Source organism: Ascaphus truei, chromosome 3 (assembly GCF_040206685.1).
Source record: "Ascaphus truei isolate aAscTru1 chromosome 3, aAscTru1.hap1, whole genome shotgun sequence".
NCBI lineage: Eukaryota > Metazoa > Chordata > Amphibia > Anura > Ascaphidae > Ascaphus > Ascaphus truei.
In genome coordinates this window covers 143,202,949-143,219,544 of record NC_134485.1, presented here as the reverse complement: position 1 = coordinate 143,219,544, position 16,596 = coordinate 143,202,949, and the positions used below count along the sequence as shown (strand labels likewise).

The window sequence follows — 16,596 nt, the reverse complement described above, 5'->3', positions numbered from 1 at the left end:
GGATTTTAGTAACCTGTTAAAAAGATTCCTAATTGATAGGCCCACCATATAATGCATATAATCATCATGCTGGGGATTCCCAGTACCAAGAAAGACTTCCAGTCATTCAAACTCTCAGTAGACCAGCCTATAAGTAAAAAGGAAAGGACAAGATGACATAAAGATAATGTACTAGTGCTTATAAAAATGTAGGTCACATGGCTAATGTACCCCTCAAAAGTAGCATATGCCCTATATTTAAACCATTGACCGTTATTTGATCATGTTCCTAACATGGCTCAGCTGGGTTACTATCTCATGAGCTTTAAAATATGGACATTTACTCTTAAAATATTTATTTTTATAGTCACTTTATATCTAGTTTATTGACCATTACGCAATCCCAACTATTTAGCTACTAGGTGTTCTCTAAAGTTTACTACCTAATGTAGCTTTATCCTGTTGCTATTGCAAAAACACATAATATGCGAACCAGGGACCTGAAAATATGGAAAATCTTTGTAATTCATGTCCTAAGTATGTTAGGTAGGAGCAGAAGGGCTCATGCATTTTTTTAAGTGCAATGCATGAAATATCAGTGATACCTTTATAGTATTCTTCCATATTGTTAATCTGTGTTGCCCATGTTCAACTACTTTAAGATGCAATGTGACTACAATCATATAACAAGACATTTGAGCCCATATTTACTAAATGAAGACAGCTCACGTCTTATGGCATAGAACCACTTAGCACATATGGCTCTTAATCAATAGAAGATACAATCATTATTTATGAGAGCAATAAGCAGACAAGTTATGGACACCTCAAAAACTTTAATATACGTAAGTAAGCATATTTAATCTGAAATAGGATAAAGGAAATCAAAGAATGAATCCAAACACCTTTTTCTTAAAGTAATTTTTGAACTAGCCTTTTTATTCCACCAGTCAGTAATCCTTTCTATTTTTGATGTATTTTTAAAAGATAACTTTTTGTATGTTTTGGACCTCTTTTAAAATGTCTGTAATTATCTCTCATAGAAGTAAAAAGAACAAGGCTCTACTGTAGTTACTAAAGGGTTTTTATTACTTCAAAGGAGCACTGCAAATCTAGTATAAAAAAGGGTAGGCCTCAGCTCTGCAATTTGAATATATTTGTTTGAAATGACAAGTTGGAGAGTCCTGGACTTGTTCAATAATAAGTATTTTAACAGAAAAAAAATTAATGCGTAAGGACGTTTCACTAGTTTGTGTTATCCGCAATCTTAATTAAACATTTTGGAGACACTGCTCCTTTAAAGTCTTCAACAACAACAACAAAATATTTTCAGAAGGTTTCTTGGATTCCACTTTTATTACTCGTCTTAACAAATAACTGGACCAAAGTAGTCGGCTACCCATTGCAGTGCTGGCAGCACATTAGGTAATAATGTGAATGTAGCTTACCTGGCCATGTCTCTACGTAAAGTTTTCTCTGCCAGATATAGAGGAAAAGAGAGATAACTTGAGCAATGTTGATAACTGTGAAAGCCACTGCAGACCCTCTAAAAGAAGGACATTGGAATAGTTATAACCTACGTCCATCATTTTGGGTGTGTATATCTTCATGGATTCATTGCAATGACTGGTCTGTTGGTGAATCCCTACCTTTAAAATCATATGAACCTGGTTTAAGAACCAGTTTGAATTGCTTGTGACCTTGTGCAAATCACTTTATCTTGCACTATATCAAGCACTAAAATTACATCGATAAAATATGCAGCCAAGGGTTATTCCTGAAAGTTCTATATACAGCACTGCATACATTGTAAACTACATAAAGGAACAATAAACAAATATTATTAAAAATAATAGAAAAATAATAAGTTATATTTTTATTTACTGTATGGTGGAGGGTCACTTGTCACTTTTTTTTACCCACTATAACTTATATAATGTGGGGAATTAAAGGATAACCCAGAAGAAATTAGGGGGGTGGGGGGGGGGGGGGGCTTCATTAACCTGCAATAAAGGTTGGCACACTATGATTAGAGATGAATTATATTTTCTCCTAAATCTGAACCTGATGCAGATTGGTCAATTCCTTTGAGCAGCAGATTTCCGCGGATTAGTCGTAAAAGGCTGATTTGTTTTTGTTTTTACTATCAGTAAAAATACGAGGGGATCTATTATTGGATGCAATCCAGTCAGATTTCCAGTTTACGTTCAGGAGGAGTATTGGTAGTAGACTTTACTAAGTGATGGTGTGCTCTATTATTTGGTAGCCCAACACAACCTTCTAGTTACCGCCATATTTACTAACATGCTCCCCCTTCCCTGCTCCTACAGTATCCACTAAACCAGCTGGATTTCGTCACCTTATCCTCTCCCCTGCATTTTTGCTGGGTGGATCTGTTAGCAGCTGGAAGCAATCACTTAATGTCAGGACGCTCTTTGATATAAGACCACATGAGTCTCCCCAAAGGCAGTAGGTGAAGGTGTCAGCCATTTACTGATGTTTAATGATGTTTGAAATGTTCTATTACAATTCCCAAAATACATATTACCTCTAACTGGCCATAAAATGTCTTTATATTTAATGTACAACCTCTGTTCATTTAATGTAACCATGTAGTTTCATTATACAGTAACTCTGTGCCCAGGACATACTTGAAAATGAGAGGCAACTCTTAATTATTACTTCCTAATAAAACATTTTTATAAATAAGCTGTTGGACTGCACAGACGCTGTATCGCAAACATGTGGTCTTGAGTCTCAGATTAAAATTAGCCCATTTTAATGTAAGATCATATTACTACAGTATGCGGTAGCCATATCGCCATCCGTAGAACATCTTTCCTGTACCACCCATTTGAAGAAGGCAGTCTGGAAAAATTACATAGCTTTAAAGCTGTATTAACACCAAAGAATGTAATGGATATTTAAACCTAATAATTTTTGTATAATTATGGCATCATTTCTATGACATTTTTATTTAGTGATGCCTATTTTTTTTAATACATAAAAAAATATTATTGCTGTGCTTCTAATATTATAACAAAACCATATATTTTATGATGATTTATATTTTTCATCTATGACAGCATGTATATGCGGGGATTCACGAAGCTCAGTTACATGAGGGGAAATAGCATGGCATTACCAAAACAGGAACAGACATTACTGTATTTTGCCTATTAACGCCTTATTCACTAACAAATGCAAAAAACAACATCCGCAATTGGCTCATTGGCATAGGACTGCCGCTTAACATTAGGTTAATTTAACACTGGGTTATCTTTACATAATGTGGCTTTGAGGGCTGGTTTTATGGTGATTCCATCAGTGTGGTTGCACCGAGCTCTGCACTACCAGAGGTCCCAAGATCTTCCCCACAAAATTTAAACTGATTGCTGAGGAACAGCACTGGGCCTCTGTAACAGTCTCTTATCTTCTCTCTGGTTATTCCTCCTGCATCTTCTGATAGCGATGATGATGCGTCACCATGACAATGCAACATAAAATGGCGACATGTTGCTGTGACATCACGTTGCCATGACATCTCAGATATGAGGAGCAGGAGGAGATGCCGAAGAGAAGGTAAGAGGCCCCGCGCCTACCCGACACACAGCCCCACCGAATTAGAAGACAGCCCTCATGAAGTTATATACGTAGTCTTGGCGTTACACCCATCCAGACCAAGAGAGATACTGACCATTTTAGTTGAGGTCTATTTATATATCTTTAAATAGATTCACGGGTAGATGATTTTACCCAAAGTAGGTAAAATAGGGTCAGAAATGGACTTGTATCAGCTACAATTTGTCCTCTCTAACAGTCTCCTCTTACGTGACTAGTGGGATAACCTCTAGCTGATACAAGTCCATTTCTTACCTTATTTTACCTACAATGGGTAAAATTATCTGCGCTCCACCAACCCAAAGAAACGACTATTTATTTTAATAGACTAAGCACACAGTTTATGTGAAGGTTGGAGCTGCAAAATCTATTTTTTATTTCACAAAAGTAACTTTATTATTATATCATATTTTGTAATTTGGAGAACTCCCCCCCCCCCCCCCCACTGCTTTATGCACTACACAGGTGGAGATCCCACCTGAGATACTTGGGAAATATGCTAATTTAAATATAGTCTTTATATTTTTCAGGCTTCTTGTTATGTGTATTAACAAGTATAACTGCTTTTTAAGTTACAGCTCTGGCAAGCAACCAAACCTCATTTTGCCTTGAAAGATGCACATAGTATGTGCCTGACAAATTCCATATACAGCACAGGGCTGTACACACTACAGCTCAATATCAGAAAAATAATCTCTGTTAAAGAATTTACTTACATTACTCCAATTCTTAGCACAAACAGCAGTACATAGTGCAGGACAGCATTACTAATGTTTGCAATCATACTTGTTATGACCTGCGGCCAAATAATTCCCTGAAAAGTAAAAACAGAGACGGCAAAAAATAATTGGTGGGGTCCTGTTGTATTAAATGAATCATCATATCACATTGAACAGCATCGCAAAAATATTATTTAGTACAAGGTGGTCTGTGCTATTATGGGTCAGTGTAATATAACTTTTTTAAGTGTTTTGTAAATTACGTTTATATAGTTTGATGTTATTTCTTATATTTTGAACATCTTTCTTTATATTTTTGCGTGTGCAGTATCTTTTTTGTCAACCCTGTTTGGAGGTTGATACCTTGTGAAGTCCATAGTTAGGGGGTAATGCTATCCTGCCCTTTTGAGACATGTTGTGCACCTCATTTATTTCAATATTGTCTTTTTATTGTTATATTATTTAAATTTGTCTTGAATGCTCCCTTATATCTATACTTTCCTATAGCGTAATGACAGTTACCATTGTGCAGGGCTGCTCAAATATTAAAGATTTGTCTTTTTATTTTACCTTTTATAAATATGTAAAGCGTTCCCAAGATAGGTACAGATGTAGCCAGAGGTACTGTTTTTGGGGACGCAGACCAACATGCTGAAATCTTCGGCCCGTCCGTGGCACCAAAAACAGTAAATTTTGCGGTCCATGAGCATTAACACTGCAAGGAATCCTGCTCTTGAATGGGACCCCAGAGCATTCATCCTTCCCTTGATGGGCCATCAAGAAACCGATACTAACCTTTTTAAATGAGCAGTGCAGACATCTCCATCTCAGTGTGCCATCACCAGCAGCTCTGAAGGTAAGCAGCTGTCTTTGGTCTTTCCCAATCCCCTGGTTGAAATAGCTGCTGGAATATGGGTCTTTACATCATGAGGAGGAGTGCTATAGGACCATCTACATTATCAAAGGTGCTGGACGGGACATTTAAATCACATCACAGCACTTCTCATCATGATGTAGAGACCCATATTTGGGCATTATTATAATTAATTTGTGAAACGCCAACATATTCTACAGCGCATTACAATTGGGTACAGAGTCATGTACAGTATATTACAAAAACATAAACAGTTACATACAGGTGAGGACAAATATGCACAAACCGATACAAAGAGGTAGTGAGGGCCCTGTTTGTGAGAGTTTACAATGTAGAGGGAATGAAGGACAATGTTGAAACAAGAAGGTACGGTTGCTGCTCATTGTAGGAAAAGATGTGACTCAGGTTAGAATATGGCCCAGTCTGACAGCTGAAGCAGGCTGAATCAGGCTTGGATTTATATTTAGGGGGGGGGGGGTGTTATGTTGGGTGAAGATTGGTTCAGCCACATTGCTGGTCCGAATGGGGTTGGAGGCGGAACGGAGTTGGATGTTAGAGGTGTGTTAGAGGTATGGTGACTTCCTTGAAAAGATGAGTTTTCAGAGAGTTTTTAAACATCTGAAGGCAAGAGGAGAGTCTGGTGGTACGTGGTAGAGAATTCCAGAGAAAGGAGGCAGCATGGGACAAGTCTTGCAGGCGGGTGTAACAGGAGGTAATAAGGTGCGAGGAAAAGATGGAAGTTGTGGGCAGCACATAGGGGGTGTGTAGATATGTGTTTGTGGATTAGGGCTGATAAGGGGGCAGTGTTGATGAGACCTTTGTAAGTTATTACTAAGGTTTAAAATTTTATTTTAGAGACTATGAGAAGCCAGTGTAGAGATAGAAGGTGGAGCAGTAGAAGTGAAGCGGTGAGTGAGGTAGATGAGTCTTGCTGCAGAATTTTGTATAGATTGAGTTGAGAGAGGCAGACAAGGGGAATGCCAACAGAGTGCAGGTTGCAGTAATTGAGGAGGGACATTATGAGTACGTGGATTAGGATTTTAATTGCATCATGAGCGAGAAAAGGGCATATGTTGGCCATATTTTGTAAGTGGAGACAGCAGGACTTTATGAGGGACTGTATATGAGGTATGAAGGAAAGATGGAGTCAAGAATGTCCAGGGTCAAGGATGACCCTAGACAGCAGGCTTGAGGAGTTGAGGAGATTGTGGTGATAGTTACAGAGAGGGAGAGTATTGGTGTATCGATGGCAGTGGAGGGTGGAAAGAATTTACATTAACCAGGGGATTTGGAAAGACTAGAGACAGCTTCTTACCTTCAGAGCTGCAGTGAACGGTACACAGATGGAGATGGCTGATTAACTGATCTATTATGGATGATTGGCAGTTTTATTATCAAAACCTGACACCTTTTCCATATTTTAAAATATTTTTAAAAGTTAGTTTAAACCCAGTAAGCTGAATCTTGGGATGGGTTCCCTCTCGCTACTCTCTTTTTGGGTTACAGTAGCCGTGAAGGGAAATTATGAAGACAGGCACAAGAGTTCATTGTAGCTATAGCTTGGGAAACGTGAAAATTGTTAGTGTTGGTAAGAGGGAATATTCATTCACCAAGCAAAGTCATATAACTCTCACAATTACACTGTACCTGGCTTTGCAAGTATCGTAGTTCAAGTTGGTAAAGAAAAACTGCCTGCCAAAAAAAAAGAGCATGATTAAAGGATGTCCTTGAATGGAACATTACTCTCACTTTTTAAATCACAGTATTCTTTTTTTAACTACAGTAATATGTTGAAAGTTTTGCATTCACCATATTCATAGATTATCTGCTCTAGTCTATAAAATAATAATTGACTAATCTACAGTATGTAATGGCCACTTAACTCTGTTGAAAAATCAGCTCATCAGTACAACGCAGATATTGTGAATTACCCAGGATCTATTGAGAACAATATATATATTTTTTAAAAGACACAAATAATACAAATAATTTCACTGGCGATTGAAACCACTTGAAATAGTTATACATGTATAAGGTAAGAGATCCTGTGCTTTTTTTTTTTTTTTCAACTTTGTTTTTATTAGTTTTTTGTGCATACAGACAGGAGAATACAGGATATTGATAATTGTTCCAAGTATACACCTAACTTACAGGGACAAACTACAAAAAACGGACGCACAATGGGGGGACCACAGGACAAGACATTGACAGACCAACATCAACAAAGGGGAAAGAAAAAGGGAAGGGAAGGTGGGGGGGAGTAGGGACGGGGAGGGGGAACGGCTTAGAAGACTCACTTTCCACGTGTTATCAGGTGTCCTGCACCACCACTACTGACGCCCTGCTCCTGTCCACCTCTCAGAGGTCCCTGGGCCAGATCCACTTCAGCTTTTCGGCTTCTATCTATTTAGAATATCGCTAAAACCCTGGGGGAACCCTGCTGTCAGATCGTCATATCTAGCTCCCAGCCACCCATCCAAGGAGAACTCACCTAAATCTATCAAAGCCATATTGTGGCATCATTCATCCCCTGGATATCAGTCTGAGCCAACCATAATGACCAGACTTTTTCGAATTTATCGGCCGAATCGTTAACTAAACTCGTTAACTTCTCCATTCGGCAAATGAATCAAATTCTGTTTCTGATTTTGTCTATAGAAGGAATCACATTCTGATTCCACAATGCTGCGGTCTCACACCTCATAGCGGTAGCAAAGTGTGCTATCAGCTTGTTACCCGATCTGGATACCTCATTCGTAGGTTTACCTAATAAAAATAGCCACGGGTCCAGCTGAATTTTGAGCCCCAAAAAGATCCTCTGCAGCCAATCTCGGATCTGGGTCCAGACCGGCACTATTTTCGGGCAAGACCACAGCATGTGAACCAGATCCCCTTGTTCCCCGCACTGCCTAGGGCAGAGCGGGGAAGAACCCCGGATGAATTTTGCTAATCTAACTGGGGTGAGATACCAGCGTAATAATACCTTATATGAGTTCTCCTTCAATGTCGTGCAGGTGGAGCTAGTAGCTGCGGCTTTGAACACCGCAGACCAGTCCTCGTCCTCTAGTTGACCCTGAAGATCCTCCTCCCATTGAACCATAAAACGGGGTTTGACTGTCCTGTCAGAGTCAGTATTCACCACCCCTCTGTACAAGGCAGAGATCAGTCCCCGCGTGTCTGCCCCGCGCACGCAAAGCTGCTCAAAATTCGTCAACGGTGGTCTCACCGGGTGTGCGTTGTAATATGCCCGAACCTGGAGGTACCTCATAAATTCAGTGTTGGGTATGTCTGTTTCCGACTGTAATAGTTCAAAGGATTTAATCTTGCCTTTATCCTCCAGGTCCTTCAATCGCCTAATCCCCAATTTACGCCAAAGCGGAAAACTCTTGTCTGCCAACCCAGGAGCAAAATTCGGATTGCCGTATAAAGGCGCCATAAGAGTGTGTTTGGAGGTTATTGAGCAATTACCTTTAGAAGCCTCCCAGACCGAGAGTGAGTTGAGCACAGAGGTCAGCGGAATGAGTACATCCTTCACCCGTGTCCTCGGGTACCAGATCAGGTCCTTGAGCTCCAGCGGGGCGCACACCTCCCTCTCCAGCGCCACCCACCGCCTGAGCCCAGGATCTCCATGCCACTGCGTAATTTGGCACAGCTGTGCCGCTTTGTAGTAGGATATAACGCTCGGAACCGCCAGGTCACCAGCTTCCTTAGCTTTCTGCATCATTTTTACTTTAATCCGTGGTTTTTTACCGTTCCAAATAAATTGTGAAATTGCTTTTTGAAGCCCTGTAATGTCTGCTCGTACCACGGCAATCGGGAGAGTTTGGAACAGATATAGAATCCGGGGAAGGATATTCATCTTGACGCTATAGATCCTCCCCAACCAAGAAATACCATATGCCTTCCATTCCTGTAGCTCTTTTTTGAGAGTCCTCAACAGTTTGGGATAGTTAGCCGGATATAAGGAGCTTGTCTTTTTCGTGATATGCACTCCTATGTATTTCATGGAAGAAGGACGCCATCTAAACTCAGATCCTGTGCTTTTTATGTTATGTGAAACATTTAGAATGTAAAGTTAAATCATTATAAAAAGTGAAGTGAATTGCTAAAATGCAATGTAATGGGTCCCAAGATTTTTTTTGTTGTCATTCTCACACAACTTACAAAGCAAATAAGAGTAGTGTCACGGGAGATCAGTACTTTTAACACCTTTACCTTCCGGGATCAATTCACTAGGAAAGACACAGTAGTGGAATAAAATGGGGTTTTATTCTGGTAAAACCAGAAGGCATACAATGGAACACAAAATACAGGAATTACACACTTAACTGTGGGTCTGGGGGGAGTCTCTAGCCTCACTAGGTGCAGGCACCTGCTTCAGGAAGGTTTACCCAGTCTACTCCACGTCCTGGAATACCACGGCACTATCAACCGGATAGATACCTGTCTTAACTTCGCTGACCTGGTCTTTGTTCGTACAGGTATCAGACCTTGGCCAGGTCCCTAGCACTTGTCCTCAGCTAGGCTAGACTTCTCTGGCACCTCAATGCCCAGTGCTTTGCTATTGCGAGCAAAGCACCTTTGAAAAGCTTGTCTTTGCTTCACCGGACCAGGCCTTGGAATAATCAAGATGGTCTGATTCTCTGATCGGGCAGTCCCCCTACATAGACGTCAGTGTCCTACAGTATGTCTAACATGGAACAGGGACTGCTGACCAACCAGTACACAAATCGTAGTGCAATCACCATTCACAAGTGGGAGACTAGTCTGGTTGCACTCGTTCGAGGAGGGGGCATACCGAGGGGCTCAGGTAGTGAGTGGGAAATTTGAACTGGCCAATGGGAACCATGCCTACGAGCAACTGCTTTCCCCTTGCTTGTCCCATACCTCCTGCTGGCTAGGCTCCACAGTGTCTCAGAGAACAGAGAATCTCCCCCGCGGGGAGCCTTGTTTCTTGACCTGTTTCTCCACCCTTCCCCGCTCAACCAAAAGGCCCTACACCTCGCTACCATCCTCCCCTTTCCTCCAACATCTCTATGCAGACATCCTGACTAATCGAATTACCAGGGCTGTTCTCAGAGATGAACACATAGTTTAAACACATTTATTTCTCTAACTTGGGCTCTAGATGATAAAACTTGGTTTTGAAAGCAATATTTCATAGGGGAAACATAGAGGTATTAAGGTGAATATGCGTACAGTACACGCAAATCAGATGTGATTTGTGGGTAAAATTATGGGACAACTGGTAATGCTGCCCCAAAATACTTTACACACATTCCAATACTTTTTGCCCCCCAGTTTCCACTATTAAAGTCCCGATCCCAAAGTCCCAGTTCTTTACCTATGATGGATTAGAGGTACAAAACACACACATTGTCTCCGGCTTATAGTGCTGATAAGCCACCAGGGACCCACGGTTTTTAGGGGTAACCAGCCGGGCTTCACCTTTATTATGAAGCCTGGCTACCCCCACTGTAACAAGTAGTAGTTATAAAAGTTTGATAGCTATTATTGTTAATTAATTTACATTAAAATAAATTGATGTTGGGTGGTGCATGCATGACGCTGAGGAACAGGACTGGTTGAGAAACAGGCTTTGCTGATGACATGAGCAAAAGCAATGACAAATGTAAAAAAAATTAAATTTCTGAGTCCCTAGCAGAGTTTTTTTCAGAAAGAAAAGCTCAATACCCACGACACACACAGGAAATTCTCTGTCACGTGGTCAGTCAGAGAGACAGATATTTAGTCAGAACTCCACAAAAAAGGACATTTCAGATCTCTTTCTTAACATAAAAACCTTACTCCAGGTTGATATTCACACAGTGCTAGTGGGAATCACATAAGAGGTCGTAGACCTGGGTGCGTTGCAAGAGAATACAAGCATCTAAGAGGGAAATGGCCAACATCCTGGAGTGCCAGGAGCACACTGAGAACAGAAGTAGATGGAATAACCTTAGGATCCAATGGATATCGGAGGCGGTCACGAAGCTTGAAAAAAATACTTGCTGAGATGGTTTGGGACTCTATTGCCTGAGACCCCGATGGAATCCTTTCAGATGGACTGCTGCCAAAGAGCGCTTAGGCCCAGACCCCCGAACAACAACAAGCAGCAAGGCGTAGTACTCCGGCTCCCTTACTTTCAAATATTAGAGGCTCTATGGGCCGCGATGCGTCCCCACAAGGCCTATCATTTGAGAGTGCACATTTGCAAGTATACCCAGACCTGGTACCAGCCACATAAGCCCAAATAAGTGCACTCAGGCCGATCGCAGACGTCCTATGAGAAAAGGATATCCGATATCACTTGTGATTCCCATTCAAACTCATAGTGTCCGGAGATGGCAGCCATTTCACTACAATGTACTTAAATGATTTGCACGGGCGCCACAGTTTCCTTTGAAATCAACAGTGATATATAAATACAACAGAAATAAACATTAGATGTTACCCAACAAGATACTTCTCAACCTCTCCAGGAAATGTACTAAGATTTCCCACGAATGCAGTCTTGGTTTGGGGTGGAAAGGGAGCGATCCAATCAGGAACACATCATGTGAATAAAAAACATAAAAAACAATAATTGTGCAGTATGTTAATTCAGTGTGGACTAGATGCAAGTCTTGGCTCTTGAGGCTAATCTACTTACAACAGCAATTGGTATTTAAAGCTTTTGTCTGAGTTAGTCAGGAGATATGAAGATGGTTGTTATTCTTTTTAGGTATGTATTTTCCCCAATCGTTTCTCCTGCAGATAGGCTGTTCCAGAGATGATGATACTCAATTCCCCATGTGGTAATATGCAATAGAGAAACAGAAACGCCCAATGGTGCAGGTTGCAAAAACAGTGGCTTTTATATGACTAAGGGATAAGAGATGTACTCACAATTGGTACAAACAATATGTACATATAAAGGTATCTTTGATAACAAGGTGCTCGTGTTCGTGGCAGTGTTTTCTCCCTATCCTCCTCTGTTTCCAGCCGCGCCGCCGGCGGTGGCGTCTGACGTCACTTCACTCTCGTGGCTCACCGCATCCGGTGAAAATGGATTGTGACGCGCTGGGAGAAAGTCTGGGAGAGTTCAAGCGTCCGGCGTCTTCTCGTGAAAGCAGCTGCAGCAAATTATTTAGCTCTACGCGTTTCGCTGTTGAACACAGCTTCGTCAGGAGCAGTATGACGTCTAATGTGGGTGTCATATATTTATATGATATCACTTAATTACTTAATTACTTACAACGTGGCATTCAAGTTAAGCACAATTTAAGCACATCTATACATAATTTAACCCACAGGTCCGCCTCTACACAGGCACAACTAGCTCTGTGGTCCAAAAAAATAAGCTCTATTTAAAAACATAATTCTAAATAAACATGATAAAATTTTATTAACTTTCATATAAGTTTCTAACATTTTTTTTGTTTTTTTGTATATGAAAGTTAATAAAATTTTATCATGTTTATTTAGAATTATGTTTTTAAATAGAGCAATTAACATTACATGAATTAACATACTGCACAATTATTGTTTTTTATGTTTTTTATTCACATGATGTGTTCCTGATTGGATCGCTCCCTTTCCACCCCAAACCAAGACTGGAGCCATTTCACTACGAAAGACTCGGAAGAAGTTGAGGAGCTCCTAGCCTGTCTGGGCATCCAAGTGCAACCAGCAAAACAACCCTCCCAACCAATCCAAAAGGCAGCGCACTAGTGGACAGAAGTGGGACCCAGAAGGGCCATCAAGAGACCCCATAGCTTTGACAGCTCAAGCAGCAGAAAACTAAAGGCAGCAATGAGCTGTGAGGCCCAGGAGGAGACCCGCTGTGGGCACTGAAAGTAGAGTGAAGAGACACTTGATTGACTCCTCTTGAACTGTGAAGTATACTCATTTAATATGAGTGTATTATATGTTTATGCTGCTACACCTCGGGCTCAGGGCAGACACAGAACACCACATAAAAATGTAGACCCTGACATCTCCACGGTAGATTCTAGAACACTGTAACAGGGGTTAGGATGGGGTTAGTATACAAGAAAAGGTGTAAATAGTTATATGGAAGCCAGAAATTACAGACGGGCAGCCATTTTGTATACCAAAACTCAAAATGGACTCTCTCCCATGTGAGAGCAAAGTAAGGACCAGGAGGAGGTCACAAATATAGCAGAGCAGGGAGAATCAGACCGTCCAAACAGGGGAAAAGGAGAAATATGAGAATATACTCTGCACAATCGAAATTCCTACAAGAAAGAGCAGCCACCGCGGGTCTAAGATTAAAGTTATATAAACCAATTGTTTATAATGCTTAAAAACAGAGCTCAGATTTACTGTTCCATCTTACGTTATAAAACTTAGGGGCCTACTGTATGCACGAAACGGCGAAAGCCCTATCTCGCCACTTTTTTTGCAAATATGCCTACAGCAATTCTGTAAATGCCGAAAAGCTGGCGAGAAGAGCAAAATCCGCCGGATTTTTTTTGGCGGAAAATAAAACTCGCCGCGCGGGTGGCGAGAAGCCATATCTCGCCAGTTTTAAAACCCGCTGTATTCTAGTAGCGCCGATCAGCATCTCGGCGCTGATCGCCACTCTAGAATGGAGAAATTTTCTCCAAATCGCTCCGCCAACAAAGTTGGCAAAAAGTTGGTGCTGAGCGTCGATACGGGACATAGAAAAAATCAGGCCCTTTTCCTGGCTCGGATTGATGCCGGGGGGCTCCAGTGCTGATACCCAGTATTATCAGCACCGAAGCCCCCCCCCCATGAATCCGAAGCAGGAAGAATGCATTAACAGCCCCCTTCATTACCTTAGCGGCTAACCGCTAAGGCAATGAAGGGGTTAACCATCCAGTACCTGGCTTATTGTGGGGAGTGGGGGTGGATGAAGGGAGAATTTGGCCTTTGGTGGGTGTTTAGGGCTTGCTTGTTTAGGGGGTTTGCCGGTGGACTTAACCCCTTCATTACCTTAGCGGTTAATACCGCTACGGTCATGAAGGGGTTAAGCTCTCCAGCTCCCCACCCGCAAGCCCTAAACACCCACTGTTGGGGCGAATACACACTGCCCCCTTCCCCGCTACCCACAATACATGGATTCGGCCCTTACTGAATACTGCGAGGGCACATCGCCAAAATCATGCCGATAGGGAGCACTTGGCGAATGCATTTTTTCGGCGCTTAGTGCATGAGGCCCTATGTGTTTTTTTAAAAGAATTGGGGGGCACAGACTTGATACTGCATGCAAGCGGGGATACCTGCAGGGAACACCCGAGGGCTACCGCCAGACTATAGTGTCATTGCTGTACATCCCAAAAATGTTAGGGACCTTAAGGGGTTGTTGGTGTAATATATATATATATATCCCCACTTGCATGCAGTATCAAGTCTGTGCCCCCCAATTTTTTTTAAAAAACACATAGGGCCTCATGCACTAAGCGCTGAAAAAATGCATTCGCCAAGTGCTCCCTATCGGCATGATTTTGGCGATGTGCCCTCGCAGTATTCAGTAAGGGCCGAATCCATGCCGAATCCCTGCCGAATCACTGCGAAAGCAAAACGCCGATGAGCTGGTGATAAAACAGCCTGGCTCCCGATAGCCTGGCGATAGGCCGTTTCTGCCGATATGTGTTTGCAGCAGAGAGAGACCCGCCGCTCTCTCTGCTGCAAACATCGGCAAAATAAAAACGTATCAAAACAACTTTTACTCATAGTGTACATGTGCAGGGGGTCTCCGGAGCTGAAACGCATTGGTTTCAGGTCCGGGGACCCTCTGCTTCCAGAGATACAGGCCCCTTTATGAGGTGCCGGTATCCCTCTGCATTTAAATGTCCGGATCACGTGACCGCGGAATGTACACAAAGCAGAGGGATACCGGCACCCCCTAAAGGGGCCTGTATCTCGGGAAGCAGGGGGTCCCCGGACCTAAAACCACAGCGGTTCAGCTCCGGAGACCCTCTGCACATCTACACTATGAGTAAAACACACGTATAAATAAACAATCATTCCTTACCTTATCGGCTATCCGCTATGGTTATTAAGCAGCCTTTATGTATTCTTAATAATATTGTGCGGGAGCAGGGGGTCCCCTGAGCTGAACCGCATTGATTTTTGGCTCAGGGACCCCCTGCTTCCCGAGTTACAGGCCCCGGTAAGGGGAATCGTGTGCCAGTGTCGCCGCCATCTTTATAGAGGCCACGTCGCGTCTTGGACGCTATAAAGATGGCGGCGACATTGGAACCGATGCCCCAAACCGGGGACTGTAACTCGGGAAGCAGGGGGTCCCTCAGCCACAAATGAATGCGGTTCAGCTCAGGGTCCCCCTGCTTCCGCACAATATTATTAAAATACATTAATGCTGCGTCATTACCATAGCGGATAGCCGTTAAGGCAATGAAGGGGTTAAGGCATAATACAGTAATGGGCAAAATTACTATTATCCACAAATGGATAATAGTGCATTTGTCCATTTAAAATACATAAAGAACAATAAATATATTAAATACATATTGCACTCACCCTTGTCCGGCTGCCACGATGAAGGCCATCCTCATCTTTATCCTGCCCATGCCCCCTCTGCTGCTGCAAAACAGAAACAAGAATAAAAACATCCAATGTAATGTCCCCTAACCCCTTAATCACCATAGCGGTTATTAACCGCTACAGTCATTAAGGGGTTAACCTACCCTCACCAACCACTTGGGAGGCCTACATACCCTCCCCCACTAACCACCCACCCCGTGAGGCCTAACCACCCCCACCCACTACCCAGCAGGGAGGCCTACCCACATACCCTTGGGGCCAATACCCCTCCCCCCACCCCCAGTATCCACAATTAAAACAATACACTGCCCCACAATAAACATCATTCTATTTATTAAATACATAACCCACCCCCTGTGCCCCCCCATAAATACATGATTTATTCTTTTACATACAGGGTTCATACCCCAGGCCCACGCGAGTCCCCGGTGGGTCACCTGACAGACCTACAGGGTAACAGCAACTTGTTTCATACAGGTTCTGGAGGCCTGTTGGTGGGTGTCGCCAAGCGCCATGGCCCCCAGGTGTGGGGACTCACAGGTGCTACTAGGGTCCACAGTGCCCCCACGGATGTAGGACCACTGGTTCTTCCCCGCAGACTACGGGTCCGCGGTACCCCCACAGATGGATAATAGTGCATTTGCCCATTTAAAATACAGGAATACCAATAAATAAAATAAATACATCTTGCACTCACCCTTGGCCGCCAGCCACGATGAAGGCCATCCTCATCTTGATCACCGTCCATGGCCTCGGTGCTGAAAAACACACACAAGCATAAAAAGAGCCAATGTTATGTCCCCTAACCCCTTAATCATCGTAGCGGTTATTAACTGCTACCGTCATTAAGGGGTTAACCCATCCTCACCC

General features: G+C 42.5%; 1 protein-coding gene across 2 annotated transcripts in view; it reads right to left on the bottom strand.

Moving 5' to 3' along the window:
* The window catches only part of LOC142490976 (multidrug and toxin extrusion protein 1-like), a 164,475-nt gene that overhangs the window by 100,591 nt on the left and 47,288 nt on the right, over positions 1–16,596 (bottom strand). The window contains exons 6-9 of one of the 2 annotated variants that reach the window (XM_075593336.1): positions 6,841–6,885; positions 4,317–4,414; positions 1,428–1,525; positions 14–127 (exon numbers count right to left, since the gene is read on the bottom strand). In XM_075593336.1, the coding sequence (XP_075449451.1) occupies positions 14–127; positions 1,428–1,525; positions 4,317–4,414; positions 6,841–6,885 (355 nt within the window). The remainder of the gene's footprint in view (positions 1–13; positions 128–1,427; positions 1,526–4,316; positions 4,415–6,840; positions 6,886–16,596) is intronic. The other variant, XM_075593338.1, reaches the window with a different exon arrangement.